The 15,251-nt window shown below is 50.0% G+C and overlaps 1 protein-coding gene across 1 annotated transcript; it reads right to left on the reverse strand.

Moving 5' to 3' along the window:
• Positions 1–1,002: 1,002 nt before the first annotated feature.
• LOC120221006 (synaptophysin) lies at positions 1,003–13,759 on the reverse strand. The gene is made up of 7 exons (XM_039218250.1): positions 13,724–13,759; positions 12,487–12,552; positions 11,223–11,347; positions 7,841–8,036; positions 6,954–7,145; positions 4,658–4,985; positions 1,003–2,562 (listed from the first exon to the last, which is right to left on the reverse strand). Exons 1-6 carry the CDS (start codon positions 13,757–13,759, stop codon positions 4,662–4,664), a joined length of 939 nt encoding a protein of 312 aa, XP_039074181.1. The 3' UTR covers positions 1,003–2,562; positions 4,658–4,661.
• Between the last annotated feature and the right edge of the window lie 1,492 nt (positions 13,760–15,251).

Here is a 15,251-nt window from a genome sequence, read left to right on the forward strand (position 1 = left end):
AGCCCCCACACTAAAACCCTATCAGAGCCAGGAGTATTTGAGATTTATGGGCAAAAGGTTAAAGTCACAGGCCAGGTTGGGAGGCCCTACTTCCTGCTCCCTCCCTTTCCTTACAGGCCCAGCTGTCATGTCCCCTTAGTCCTGAGAAATAGATCTTAAAGCCTTCCCTCCCTGGCTCCCATTTTTCTCTCTCCAATTAGATATCCCTTCCCCTGAGTTCAGTCCATAGCTGGGAGTCTCTCCTTCACATGTCAGGCTTCACCATCCTTCGGGGCTGGGAGGAGGGTGTCCCTGGCCCGCAGTCAGAACTTGGGTGCCAGGCAGGGGTTTCTAATTAGGCAAGGTGGCGGTGGCAGCTGGGCCTTTTATTGTGGGCACACAGGACCTCACCAGTACCCAGCTCCAGTATGCACATCCCAGTCACTTCCAGCCCCTCCCTGCCCCAGGGAGTAGCCAGGGAGGGGTTAAAAGGAATGAATGAATGAATGAACTAATGAGTCACTCCAGTGACCTGCCTTCTGGCCTTGCAGCCCAGCCGGTCTCCGGGTTCTCTAGCTGGGGCAGAGGAAGAAAATGGCAAGAAAGAAGAGTCTGAAGAATATGAAGTGGGTTAGGTAGAGAGAAGTCTCCTTGTTAAGTGTAGGGGTTCTATTCGGACCCCTTGGGGTTTGAGGACAGGGTTCCACGGGATCTGGGAAGAAGAGTGGCTAGTGGAGCAGAATTAGAATGGAACCCCTAGAAAGACAGGGTATTTAGCCGGCGGCCAGTAGTGGGACACTGGGCAGGACTACTCAGAGCGTGACTTAGAATGCTCAACCGGAGAGGCTTCACTGAACATGAGGCTTCCTATAACACTGCTCAAGGGACCTAAAATGATGGGGTGACTTGAATGGCAGGTCCAGCAGGTCAGGGGTGGAGATTCCTCTCACTACCTCTCCCCCATTTCTCCTTCTTTTCATTGCCCACCACTGCCCCCCAAAAAAGACACACTGAGAAATCAGAGCCGGGTGGACTAGGTGGTTGAGGAGTTTATTTAGGGGAGGAGAATTAATCCTATTTGCTCTTCCTTGGGGAGGTCTTCAAACAATACCGAAGGGCAAGGAAAAGGGTGGGCGTCTGGAGGAGAGCGGGAGGGACCACAGCCAGACAAAATGGCAACACACAATCACAGGCACTACCGACGTCACAGACACAGCAGAGGGTGCAGGATAGGGACTCCAGACCGGGTCTCTAGCCACCCCGGGATGGGTGGGTGTATGGAGGGAGGGAGGAGGTAAGGAAAGGGGAAGAAGGGTGGGCTGGCCCCACAGACCTATTGGCTCTGTCCTCTGATTACCTAGCTGTCCCATCATGGGCCTGGGCAAGGGTGTGGGGGATGCTTCTCTCTGGGTCCCACCCCTTACCCTCCAAGCTACACCTCTCAGCTCCTCCCAGGCTACTTCAGTCCCCAGCTTTGGCCAGGGATATTCCTGCCCCCCCGCACCCCCCCCCCGCACTGGCAAACTTGCCCACTTTAAAATATTTTTTTTTCACTGCTCCATTAGGGTGGGCTGCCCCTTCTGAAACCACCATGAACACCCACTCTAAGCCCTGCCCTGCCTAGAACCCAGACCATGACCTCACCTCAAGCTTGGCCCATTCCTGAATCCCACTTCTTGCCTTGCACAAGATTTGCCCCCTTTAGAATCAATCAAACTCATTCTCCTGAATGTTCCTAGTTACACCCCTTCCATAGACCTGTCCCAACCCAAGACCCGCCCATTCTGGAGCCTCACCCCCTACTTGATTCAGGTCCCACCCCTCTAGAACCATGCCTTCAATGATCTTCCAAACAGTCTCCAGGTTCCAAGTCACACTCCTTCCACAAAATCCTGTCCTACTCCAAACCCTGCCCACTCTTGGGGCCCAACCCGCGCCTCACTCAAAGCTACACCCATTCTAGAACCACAGCCTCAGCCTCCTTTCAAGCCCCACTCCAGAATGCTCTAAGGCATCCCTCTTCTTCTGACTCCAGATCCAGTATGGCTGACTAGTCCTCTCCACCCCAGAGCTCCTCTCCAAGTCCACCTTGCATCTCAAGTCCCCGAGTCTGCCTTTCTCCCCTCTCAGGGTTGAATTTCCCCTAATGGCCCCTGTCCAGACATTGCTGGAAGAATCCAGGCCAAGTTGGGAGGAGGGAAGGGAGAGAGGGGAGAGAGTCTGAAGTCACACCCACCCTCCCCACATAGCTGAAATTTGTTTTTTCCCTGTCTCCCTTTCGGAGTCCCCCAACCTCAGGGCACAGGGCCAGGGAACAGAGAGGGGCCAAGGGATGCAAGGGAAGCGGTGGGGGTAGGAGAGGGGCCCACTCAATGTCAGGCCCCTAATGCAGGAGGGGTGTGGAGTGGGGGCAGGGCTCAGACAGATAAATAGATATTTATATATAATATATATATATATAAACAGCAAAGAGAGTTAGAGTCTCCTGGCTTGAGGGGCGGAGACCTGGGGTGTAGGGGTGGGAAGGGGGGCAGGGCTTCTGAGCTCTTGCCCACCCATGGGGTCCTCCCGGGCTGCACTGACCTGTGGAGACAAAAGACACAGAAAGGAGAGGGGGTCCAGACTTAGGTCATGCCCTTAGGGAGGGGGGCTGGGCTGCTAGGCCTCCACCTCGGCTTTACCCTCCATCTGCCATGCCTTTTCTTCCTTCCTTCTTCCTTCACTCATAGTCCTCTAGCCGCTCCTATTGGGAAGATATACCTTGTGCCCACTAGGTTAAGTATGAAAGACATTATGGTTGCCCCTCCCCCAACCCCAAAAAGTACATTTATAGGTACTGTTCTAGCCACTGGTGATAAACTGTATTGGGCAAAACAAAAATCCTTATCTTTGTGGTGCTTGCATTGTGGCAGAGGAGACAGACTTCAAACAATAACGAAAATGAATAAGCGAGTTATCTAGGATGACGTAAGGAAGTAATAAGGGAAATGTAAAAACAAAAAGTAGACCAGAGTGAGGGGGATTAGGAGTACCAACACGGGAAGAAACGTTGCTGTAGTAAGTAGGGTAGTCAGAGAAGACTTCATTTAAGGAGTGATATTGGAATAAAGAATTAAGGAGGTGAAAGAATTAGCCATGTAGATAACTGGAATGAAGGCCATTTTAGGCAGGGGGAACCATGCCTGAAAGGTCTGTGCAAAGGCCCTGGGGTGGAACCATGTCTAGTGTGTTTGAGGAACAGCAAGGAGGTCAGTGGGGCTTGAGTGGTATGAGTATGGGACAGTGGTAGGGGGTGATGCCAGAGAGGTAGGTAATGGGGTCATAGACGGCCTTGTGGACTAGGCGGTGAGGGCATTAGCTTTGACTCTGAATGAGGTGTAAGTCATGGGAAGATTTTGAGCAGAGAAGCAAAATGAGAGTAAAATACCTCATGTCATTTCTATTATTTCCTCAATAATGGTTTCTTAATATTAGTAGGGCTCTAAGTGATATGTATGCAGCATAAATAAGTCATAGTCACGTCGCCTAGTTTAGTGGAAGAGATAGTCAATAAACATATTAACTAATAATCACGGACTGTGATAAAGACAAACACAAGGTACTAAAAGAGAGATAAGAAAGGGAACTTGTAAGAAGCTGGCCGGGTAAGGTTATCAGGGTGTGTGGGTGCAAAACTCCAGGGAGAGAGCAAGTACCCAAGGCCCTGAAGCTGGATTGTGCCTGGAACAGAATTGGGGGTGGGGAGTAGTAGGAAGCCGGAGGTCAGAGAAGTGACTGGTGAGGCTTGTTGTAGGCCCCTGGTGAGGACTTTGGCTTTTAATGTGAGTGAGATGGGAGCTCAGCCAGAGCTCTGAGCACAGGAGGGCCGTGTCCTGATTTAGGATTTAATAGGATCCTTCCCAATGCTGTGAGTAGAACAGAATGGAAATACGGGTGGAAAGCTGTGAAGATGTCAAGGCTCGGAGAGGACAGTGAGAAGTATAAAATTATGGACATATTTTTAAAGTAGAGTCAGCAGGGTTTTTTTTTTTGATGAATTAGATGTGAGGTACCTAATAAACTCCTCCCTATCCCTTCCATATTGGCCAAGTGCAAGAAGCTACCCCCACCCACGTGTTGCCATCCCCCTGCCTCTTCTCCCCATTTCCTTCCCTCGTATATGAGGAAATCACACTTCCCTTTTCAGGCCCAGAAAAAAAGGCCTGCAAGCCTTTCCATTGCCTCTGACGCTCCCTTTTCCTTTCGTGAAATTCTACACCACCTTCCTCACCACAAGGGTTGGGGAGAGGTGGCAGATCTATCACTTCTTCCGAGATTGGTGAGCTTGTCTGACCTTCATGACCCAAGCCCCTTTACTCTCACCATCTACTGGCCTTCTCCTAACATATTGGCTTATCAATCACTTCTAAGGCCCACCTCCTCTTCCCTCAGTGGCTCCTGCACTATATGGAAGTCCCCGTGCCATTCCGTTCAGAGAGGCACTTCTACTTCTCTCCCATTGGCTCTTCATTCTGCCCATCTTCAAGCACCACTCTCTTGCTCTTCATTTATTGCCTAGTTTTTCGTCCTTAGCATGTAGCTCCGCCTCTCTATTGGTTTACTGACTCTTATTGGCTTACTGACCCGCCCGTCTCCTTTCCTGTACCCTCCTTGACCGCACCGCCCGCCAGTCACTCACCAGACTACATCTGATTGGAGAAGGAGGTGGGCGCACCCTGAGGGCCGTAGCCTTGCTGCCCATAGTCTCCCTGTGGGTATCCACCGCCACCGCTGCCGGCTGGCTGCCCGTAGTCGGGCTGGTAGCCGCCCTGGGGCCCGTAGGAGTCCTGGGGCCCGTACCCGCCGGGGCCCTGCCCGTAGCCCGCCTCGCCATAGGCGTCTCCAGGCGCTGGTTGCTTCTCGGGGGCGCTGGGGGGTGCGCGCATGAATGGGGCAGCCCAGCCTGTCTCCTTAAACACGAACCACAAGTTGCCGACCCAGAGCACCAGATTCAAGAAGCCGAACACCTGCAGGGAGACAAAGCCCTGCTGTCATACCGCGCGCCCCTTGACGTGGCCCCGGGGAATATGGAGGCCACGCGTGTCGGGCCTCCCGAAGGGTGGTAGTTTCTTTTCTTTTTTTTTAAACTTTTTTTTTAATGTTTTATTTATTTCTAGGAGAGAGAGAGAGAGAGAGAGAGAGAGAGACAGCGTGAGCAGGGGAGGGTCAGAGAGAGAGGGAGTCACAGACTGAAATAGGCTCCAGGCTCTGAGCTGGCAGTCAGCACAGAGCCCGACGCGGGGCTCGAACCCACGAACCGCGAGATCATGACCTAAGCGAAAGTCTGACGCTTAACCGACTAAGCCACCCAGGCGCCCCTCGAAGGGTGGTAGTTTCTAAAACCAAGGCCCTATAGAGTCCTGGCTCATGAACATAAATGTGGAGAAAAGTCACCTGGGGTGGGGGTGGAGGGCATGGAGGGTATTAGAATTCAGATTCTCGGGGATGTTGACATCAATCACTATTACATATACACATTTATACATGTATAAACTATGGTAAACTATAAATTTGTAATATAGTAAAATGTTAGGCATAAATTTTTATTAAATATGTAGATATACCACCAATAGATGCATATATACACATAGGTTTGTATATGCAAATATATGTATATACACATAAATATTATATAAATATGTACTTTTATATTAGAACAAATATATCGAACTTACATATAATATAATTCAATTTTGGGGCAGAAGGTAATATCTCCTCTTTATAGTTGAGGAAACCGAGGCCCAGAGAGGCTAAGATACTCAAGGTCTCACACCCAGCAAGCGACAGAAAAAAGTTGGAATCTTAGCATCTGTACCACTTGTATACAACGTGCCAGGCCCTTTTCTAAGCACTTTGTTATTAGTTCACTAAATACTCAACTTTGGAGCAGGGCCTCATACTAGCTTTTTTTTTTTTTTAATGTTTTATTTATTTCTGAGAGAGAGGCAGACAAACAGCATGAACAGGGGGAGGGTCAGAGAAAGAGAGAGACACAGAATCTGAAGCAGGCTCCAGGCTCTGAGCTAGCTGTCAGCACAGAGCCCGACGTGGGGCTTTAACCCATGAACCATGAGATCATGACCTGAGTCGAAGTCGGACGCTCAACCGACTGAGCCACCCAGGCGCCCCTAGTTTTCAATTTACATGCTCAGAATGAGGCTGTGGAACTAGTTTTTTTTTTTTTTTTTGTCCTTAATATCTTTTTATTTTTATTTTTTTTTACAAATAGTTTATTGTCAAATTAGTTTCTACATAACACTCAGTGCTCATCCCCAAAAGTGCCCTCCTCCATCCCCCTCCCCCCTCCCCCCCACATCCATCAGTCCTCAGTTTTTGTCAGCATTCAAGAGTCTCTCTTGGTTTGCCTCTCTCCCTTTCCCCCACCATTTCCGCCCTTCNTCCTCAGTTTTTGTCAGCATTCAAGAGTCTCTCTTGGTTTGCCTCTCTCCCTTTCCCCCACCATTTCCGCCCTTCTTCTCCCCCTTGCTGAGGAACTAGTTTTGAGGTCACAGGTGTCAGAGCTGGGATTGAAACTCAGACACTTTGACTCCAGCCAGTAGGGGGCGCCCAAGTGGGAAGCATTGCAAGTTACTCGCATTTTGCAAACTGCATAACACTGAGGTCGCAAGATGGTCTTGAGTCGTCAGAGATTCTACATGACTAGGCTGGGCCTGGGATCCAGATCTCCCTAACCTAATCGGTCAGAAGGCCTCATATTCCCCTTTTGGGGACTATTTGGAGTATCGCAATGGTTAAAATTGCTATCTCATCCTTAAAGGCACTGTTGTTGGCATGTCTCCTCCAGGGAGCCCTCTTGGATCTCATCTAAATTCTCCTCTCATGCTCTCTCTCCACCACTCCCCATGCCAGACTGTGAATTTCCCAGCCTCCCTCCCCAGCTGGCCCGCCAGCTCAGCCACTTTCCCAGGGCTTACCACTGAAGTGTTGAGGCCAGAGGTCACAGGGTCCCTCAGCTCCTTGCACGTATTCCCTGTCTGGTGGCAGACAGACATCCCCTTGATAATGTTCTCTGGGTCAGTGGCCATCTTCACATCTGACAGCCCCTTGGCCCATGCTGATGAGCTAACCAGCCACATGAAGGCGAACACTGCCGTGGCCAGAAAGTCCTAGGACAGACAGAAGAAAGGCAGACAACGCTGTGAGTAGGCTGCTTCATGTCATGCTGTGGGGCCTCCTCAGATCACAGGCTTCCTTGGGGGAGGGGGAGGTCCCACAGAAAAGCCCTGTCTCTCCCCTGCCTTTTCAGCTCTGAAGCCCCCAATACTCACTTGAAGGTGAGGATTCCTAACCTGGGCTTGTGTGTGGTGTATGTAACACAGAGGATGTGGGAGTGTAATTGTGATGTGTAGGTGTGGGGGGGATTTTGTGGGATGGTTTCTGAATCTGTGGAAAGTAGTGTGTCTTCGTGCTTTTGTCTGAATGTGGAAATCTGTGTCATTTAGTGTCTGGGATGAGGGTGTATGAGTACAGCTGTGTAGGAATCAGTGTGTCTGGGTGTCACGGTGACAGGCATGACCTCTGTGCACCTTTCTTTGATCTAGACTGTGTGGTTGTGTGTGAGGTGGCGGGTTTCCAGGTGTAGGCCTGTCTGGGATTCTGTGTGGGCTATGAGTGTGTCCCTGTCATTCTATGATTTGGTTTCTTTTATGCTCACAGCCTCAGCAGCAATAACATCTGTGGCTGTTATGGTGACTGCTTGCATGTGGGACTGTGGGATTCAGTGTGGCCTATGAACATGGCGGTGTCCCTGAGCCTTCGTGTCCCCCCCGGCCCCTGCATTTGAGTGGCGGTGGGGGCTCACCATCATAGGTCCTTTGTTATTCTCTCGGTACTTGTTCTGCAGGAAGATGTAGGTGGCCAGAGCCCCCATGGAGTAGAGGAAGGCAAAAACGGCCACTGTGACAAAGAATTCGGCCGATGAGGAGTAGTCTCCTACCAGGAAGACTTTGTCAGTGTCCCCTCGGCAGGTGGGTGCATCAAAGTACACTTGGTGCAGCCTGTGGAGAGAGACAGCAGGTGTGGCCCAGACCCTAAGAACACCCGCATTCCCCCTACCAGTCATGGGTTCCCCAGATTCTGACAGGGTCCCAGGAAGAAAGAGGAGGAAATAACCATTCACTGAGCACCTAGTGTATTCCAGTCACATTTTCTGATTGCTCACAGCATCCTGGTGAAATGGGTCTTATTCATCCCCTATTCCAACCCAGGCACTTTGACCTTTTTTAATTATTAGTAAAACATACTAGGCACCCTTCCACCTCAGGATCTTTGCACTGGAATGTCCTTCTCCTAGATATCTTCATGTATCACTCCCTTCATGTCCTTCAGGTTTTGCTCAACTGTCACCTCAGTGAGGCCTTCCCTGCTCTCACTATTAAAATTAAATGGACCCATTCCCTCCCAGCACTCCTTAGCCCTCTTCCTAGCTCCATTTTTCTCCATAGCAATGATACCCCACTCATCTGACATATCGTGTGTCTTACTTTTTTCTTGATTTTTCTTGTTAACTAGAGAAGGTCTGGGGTTTTTCCTTTGTTGTGTTCACTGCTGTATCCCTAGGACCTGGATTAGTCCTGCCACATAGTAGGTGCTCAGTAAATGTGTATTAAATGAAATGTATAGGGGCGCCTGGGTGGCTTAGTCGGTTAAGCGTCCGACTTTCGCTTAGGTCATGATCTCGCGGTTCGTGGGTTCGAGCCCCGCGTCGGGCTCTGTGCTGACTGCCAGCTCAGAGCCTGGAGCCTGTTTCAGTCTGTGTCTCCCTCTCTCTCTGACCCTCCCCTGCTCACTCTGTCTCTCTCTCTCTCCTAGAAATAAAACATTTAAAAAAAAATTTAAAAAAAAAAATAAATGAAATGTATAGAGGCTCAGAGAAGCACATTAACTTGCCTAAAGTCACACAGCTGGGGAGTGAATGGAGCAGTGGGATCTGAACCCTATGTTTTCCCTTACATCGTGTTGACTCTTCTCTCTACCCCACTTCAGGTCCCCAAGAGAAAAGAAACATGCATAGCAGAGGAGAGCTCAGAGACTACAAAGCAGGAAACAGAAAGACAGGAGGGTAGAAGGGGTCCTGGAAGTATGTATGTGAGGTGGGGAGAGGCAGATTGGGGAGGTATCCTGGGACCTTTCCTGCGATGTAATGGAGGAGGGGTCATAGGAGAAAATGTGTTTAGGGAGAAGGTCTGGGGTATGGTCCCAGATCCTTGGTCTCAGATTGGGGGGTAGGATTCTGAGACTAAGGAAATGGTGCTAGTCCTCTTGTGTAGCAAAGGTTCTGAGGGAAGGGGCTTGCACTTATTGATGACCTACAAGGCACTTTAAATAATTGACTCATTTAATGACCCTCCCCCCCTCGATTCTCTAAAGCAGGCATTATTATACCCATTTGACAGATGAACAGAGGCTCAGCAAGGTTTTGTTAAGGCCAAGGTTGTATAATTGCTAAATGACAGAGCTAAGAGTTGAATCTGGGTGAGTTTCTGGGTTCCTAGTAGGCTGGGTTGGGAGAAGGGGCTGTCCTGAGAGCTTCTTGGGGGGTTTTAAGGGAAGTGGGGGCATCAGTTAGGAGGGCTGGGGGAAAAGACTCTTTTTCCAGGAGACTTGTGGGTAAAAGGCATATCTTAGGACTGGAGGTCCTAGGTATGGGAGCTATTGGGGGTCCACTGGCTTTTGTGGCCTTCTGGATTCCCAAAGGGACTGTCCCCAGCAGTATCCCATCCTGCCAACTTATCCTTCCCCAAACTCTCTTCCCTAGCTTCTGTGAACCAGTGGATTTCTGCCCCTGGGGCCACACCTCTCTAGTGCCTCTTTTTCTTTCAACCATTGCTCAGGGCCTGTGCTGGGTTTTCCTCTCTCCACTCTTCCCTCTCACCCTGGGTGATCCCCTGAGCCTACATTTATCCTTAGTGCTCAAAAGTGCCCAATTTCCAACTCAATCCCTGACCTCTTTCCTGAGTCCCTTAAAGGTATTTATTTTCTTTATTTTAACAAAAACACTCATGGAGCAGGACGCCTGGGTAGTTCAGTCAGTTGAGTGTCTGACTCTTGGTTTCGCTCAGGTCATGATGATAGGGATGTAGAATCGAGCCCTGCATTGGGCTCTGTGCTTAGCATGGAGCCTGCTTAAGATTCCCCGCCCCCTCCCCCGCCCCCCCCCCCGGCTCTCCTCTCTCTCTCTTCCCCTATTCCCTGCTCATGAACACACACACACACTCTCTCTCTAATATAAAAATAAATAAAAATAAAAAACACTCATGGAATGCTTATTGTGTGCCCAGCACTGTGCTAAGCACTTTCCAAGTATTAACTTACTTAATATTCATCATGACCTTGTAAGGTGGGTATTATTATCCCCTTTTGCAGACAAGAAAATTGAGACCCAGAGCAGTTATGTGATTTGTCCAAGTAGTGGAGGAGCCTCAGAAGCCTCTATTAAAGTTGTGTCTGTGGGTCTCTGTCTTCCGATCCCACCCAGGAGGAAAGTAGCATCGTGAGGTCAGTGACCTTGCCTGCTTGTGCTTACCCTCATGTACCTAGCACCTGGCGCACACAGCTCAGTAAATATAAGAATTGCTTAATTAGATTTAGTCATTTCCTATAGCTAATCAGCATCCACTCATTATTCTCTGTTATAAAACCGTGCATGAGGGTCCCCTCTTTGAATTTCTCCCAATCTGCAATCATCTCTTTCTATCAATTCATTTGTTATAATGTTGGTTCCGTAAGGGTAAAAAGCTGGGTCTGTTTTTTCCCGTTAGGTCCCCAGCACTTTGAGCAGAAACTGGCATACAATAGGTTCTCAAAAATGTGTATGGAACAAATGAATGGGAATTAAATAAGATTGGCTGACATTAATTGAGCACCTACTGTGGTAAGGCTATAAATACATATATAATTCTACTTTTGGATCTTGTCTATTACCAGTCTCCTGCCCCTCCCTATTCACTAGAACATAGCCAGAGGTCAACAGCCTAGGCCTGTCTGGATCACCACATGTCTAGATGTCCAGAGCAATGCCAGGCACAAGGTAGGTGCTCAGTGCTTGCGCAGTGACTTTAGCCAGTGTGGTCCCCTGAGGTGGGGGCTGAACAGGAGCCACTGGGGAGGTGGTGTTGGCCAGTCCCACCCCACCCCCACCCTTTCTCTTGGGATCCCAGGGATAGGGTAGGGTGGGGGCGCACCTGAAAGGGTACTCGAATTCAACCTCGATGCTGAGATCACTCTTGGACTTGTTGGCACACTCTACGCTCAGCCGGAGCTTCCCGGTGTAACTGCCGCATGTGGCAAAGGCGAAGATGGCAAAGACCTTGGGCAGCAGGGATGGGGATGGCCATGGTTATTCTGTGTACACGTGGGATGGGGATGCCCTCCTCTGGACAGATCAGGGCCCAGCACAAACAGCAGCAGATGGACCCGTCCCCACCCCCACCCCCTAATCAGGGCTCATCGGCTCCAAGGACAAGCTGATTACAGGGGTGTGGCTGTCTCTTCCAGTCTTTTTCTCAATGTCTCTCTCAGTCTCTACCTCCCCATGCCCTGACCCCTTCCTCCTCTCTTCCGTTTCAGTCTCTCTATTTCTGTGTCTCTCTGTGTATTTCTGCCTGTCTCTGTTGTTCTCTAGATCTCTAGTTCTCTTGGTATCTGTCTGTTTCTCTTTCTCAGATGTCTCTGTATCTCTGTCTCTCTGCTTCTGACTCTCTAGCATCAATGTGTGTCTCTTTCTGTCTCTTTTTTCTCTTTCTCTGTGTAAATGTATGTCTCTATGTGTCTTTCTGTCCTTTGTTTGTCTCTATCTTCCTGTTCCATCTCTGACTTGGTCTCTGTATCATGCTCTCTCTGTCTCCCTTGTGAATCTCTTTCTCTTTTCAGTTCCTCCTTTTCTCTCTCCTCTGAGTACCTCTTTTTCTCTGTTTCAATCTCTCCCCCTTTCCATTTTTCTGCAACTTTCCCTGTGTCTATTTCTCTTTGGATCTCTGTTCTCTGTACATTTCTGTCTCCCTTTTCTTTGTCTCTTTCTGTTTGTCTTCACTCTCTCTCATCTCTGAATCTTTTTCTCTTGGTATTTCCACCTCTGTCTCCATCATTTCCTGCCTCTCATTCTCTTTCTTTCACTGTCTCTGGGTTTCTCTGGCTTTACATCTTTTCCGCAGCAACCAGCTTCAGGCTCCACCTCCCCTGCCCCTCTCTCACCTCAGGGGAGGAGGTAGGATGTCACATTCTTTCACTTCACAACGGGGAGTACCCTTGGTCTTACATGACGTCACATCACAGCCCATCTATTCTCTAGCCCCAACCCCCTGGGACTTCACCCTGGAGCCCAATTCTTTTCATCACCTTCCATCCCCCACCCACCCATCCATTCTGTGCTCCCCACCTCTACTCCACCCTTGCTCTTCCAGACCCCACTACCTCCTTCTCTCTTCCCATGGCCCAATCCACACTCACCCATTGCAGCACCTTCACGAAGCCAAGGGGCTCCTTGACCACCCGGAACTGACCCCCGGCCACCAGCTGAGGAGAGAAACGGTGGGGAGGGGGTGGGGTTGTTGGGCATGGAGAGGGAGGTGAGGGGCAAGGCCACCAGGCAATGACCCTTGGGGATAGGGCATGTGACCTCCAGGAGGGAGTGATGTTCGGAGAGGGAGTGAGAAGGAGAAAGTGACACTTAAAGGAATGTGAGCACAGGGTCTCTGAGAGAAGACCCCTGGGGTTCAGGACTGGAAGGGGGGGTTTGGTGAGATAGTGAGGTAGATGGCAGAGGGTTGTCAGGGTGAGGAAGATGTGGATGGGGTCAGGACTAATTGGGGAAGGCGAAAAGGTCTGAAACGGTAAAGGTGAGTCAGATGGCCAAGGGGATCAGGTGGAGAGAGTGAGGAAGGAATTGGGGTTCATTAGGGTGGGGGAGGGGGTTTTGGGTGGTGAAGGTGAGTCATAACAGGGAGGGAATCAGGTTGGCTAGGGTGGGGGAGGGGTCTACAGCGGTAAAGGTGAGTCAGATGGTGGTCGGGGGGGTCTGAAGTGATGAGGATGGGGAGGGGTTGGTACTGGTTAGAGAGGGGGTGAGGTTCTGAGGTGGCGAAGAAGAGTGAGATGGTAGAGAAAGTCCGGGCTAATTAAGGTGGGGGAGGGCTGGGACATGGCTTGACTGGATATGTGCTGGGGGAGGGGCGACTAGGGGCTTTGGAGAGACAAAATCGGATCGTCCCCCTTGGTCTGTTCTGGGGGAAAGGGTGGTCATCTACTAGGGTACCTTCTATGGGAGGGGCAGGTGTCAGCTCTCCCCCCATCCCCCGCCCCAACGCCTTCTGTCGCTCTATTTCCTACCTCATCTACAGCAACCCCCATCTTCTTCCACTCCTCCTCCCCTCGCCCCCCCCCGCCCCTACCCTAGCCCCAAGACCCCTCTTCCTCTCCTCTCCTCACGGTCGCGAGTAAGGAATCCGGCTCCTGGCGGACCCCGCTGCGGCAGTGAGGACGGCCCTCGTTGCGGCAAAGGGCGCACTCCTTCTTTTCTCCACCTCCCCTTTCCTCCCTCGCCTGCCGCAGACCCCAGCCCCAGCTCCGGGACCGGGTATCTGCTGCCAGGACCCTGGCCACCACCTCTCAGAGTCGCCAGATCCGCTGCATCCCGGCAGGGAGGCCGGGCAGCAGCGGGCTCTGTCCTCGGTGCTGGAACGCGTACCTGATTCACCACGTCCATGTCTGCCAGCAGCAGCATCAGCAATGCGGGGGGCGGGAGGCGCCTGCTAACAAGGGCGGGCGCGGGGCGCGGCGGGGGCGGTGCGCGATCGTCGGAACAGCCCAGGCGGCCGTGGCCCCGCCCCTCGCGCCCCCGCCCCAGTCGTCGCGCGCGCCTGCACACAGGCGGCGGAACCTAAATCTTGCCAGCCGCCATTCCAGTTCTAAGGCTGGAGTCGCGAGAGAGCTCTGGGAAAATCGGTGTCTCTGAAAACACAGCTAAAGGTCTGGGGCGAGGAGGACCGTTCGGTCCTATGGTATGACATTTTTGCCAGGTCCTTTACTGAGTTTGTTGAATTTGTTCACTCATGTAATCATTACAGCAGCCCTATGTGGTAGGAACTATTAGCCCAATTTTTACGGAGGAGGAAAATGAGTCCCCAGAGAGGTGAAGCTACGTGCACAAGATCGCCCAGCTAGTAATTGGCAGTGCCTGAAGTCCCTGCGATTTAAACATAGTGCAAGGTCTTAAAAACCCCTCCCTCTCCCTCCAACCATCTCCCCTATTTCTCTTTCCTTTTAGTTATATTTTTGCCTGCTCCCACTCTACCCATTACACCCTGTTTATTCCTCAGCCCTCTTAATTGGACTATCCCTCCTTCATGCTAGTAAAACTGGGCCCACAAGGTCAATGGCGATTGCCACGTTGCAAAATCCAGTGGATAAAATACAATTGGAATTTAAGATGTTCAGCCTCATTTATACTAAAGAAATGGCTACAAAAACTACTGAGATATTCTTTTCCATTTTTGAGGGTGGTGAATATAAAAAAGTTTGCTTAAGCTCAATATTGGCAGGTTGTCCAGAAACAGGCATTCCCGTAAATTACCAGTGGAAGTTAAATTGGTATAACCTCTAGAGTGGGCAATTTGGCAAAATCCAGCAAATTAACAAATCCATATACTATTTGGCTCAGCGTTTATACTTCTAGGAATTTAGCTTACAGGTAGATTCATACATGTGCTAAAAGATGTATGTAAAAGATGATTCATTGCAGTACTGTTTATAATATGAAAGAGTGGACACTCCCTAAGTGCTCAATACTGGTGGCCTGTTTAAGTAAACTCTAAAACAACCACAAAATGGAGTACTGTGCAGCTATTATTAATAATAATATAGAGATATGGAATGATCACCAAGATAGTTAAGGAAGAAATGCAAAATACCAAACTGTGGGAATGGTATAGAAAGAAAAGAAAATTATATATATCATAATTATATAGAGAATAGCTAACATCTTAAATTGTGTTCTAGTCAAGCACTGTTGGGAGAGTTTCAATATATCACTCATTTAAATACTTACAGCAACCCTATAAGGCAGGTACTACTACCATCCTCATTTTACATCTTTATAGCTGAATAAACTAAGCTGTAGAGAAGTGAAGGAATTTTCCTAAACTCACACAGCAGGTGAGTAGTGGAACCAGGATCTGAACCAGGAAGCCTGACTCTAGCACCTGTTATTCTTAACC

Source organism: Hyaena hyaena, unplaced genomic scaffold (assembly GCF_003009895.1).
Source record: "Hyaena hyaena isolate Hyena2069 unplaced genomic scaffold, ASM300989v1 scaffold_754, whole genome shotgun sequence".
Classification (NCBI taxonomy): domain Eukaryota; kingdom Metazoa; phylum Chordata; class Mammalia; order Carnivora; family Hyaenidae; genus Hyaena; species Hyaena hyaena.

Excerpts from the sequence above, each read along its gene's own strand:
- LOC120221006 (XM_039218250.1), bottom strand. The coding sequence starts at position 13,759 with ATGCTGCTGCTGGCAGACATGGACGTGGTGAATCAG. Across the intron at positions 12,553-13,723 it reads ACATGGACGTGGTGAATCAG|CTGGTGGCCGGGGGTCAGTT; the intron begins GTACGCGTTCCA and ends TTCTCTCCTCAG. Across the intron at positions 4,986-6,953 it reads CTGGCCTCAACACTTCAGTG|GTGTTCGGCTTCTTGAATCT; the intron begins GTAAGCCCTGGG and ends GTCTCCCTGCAG.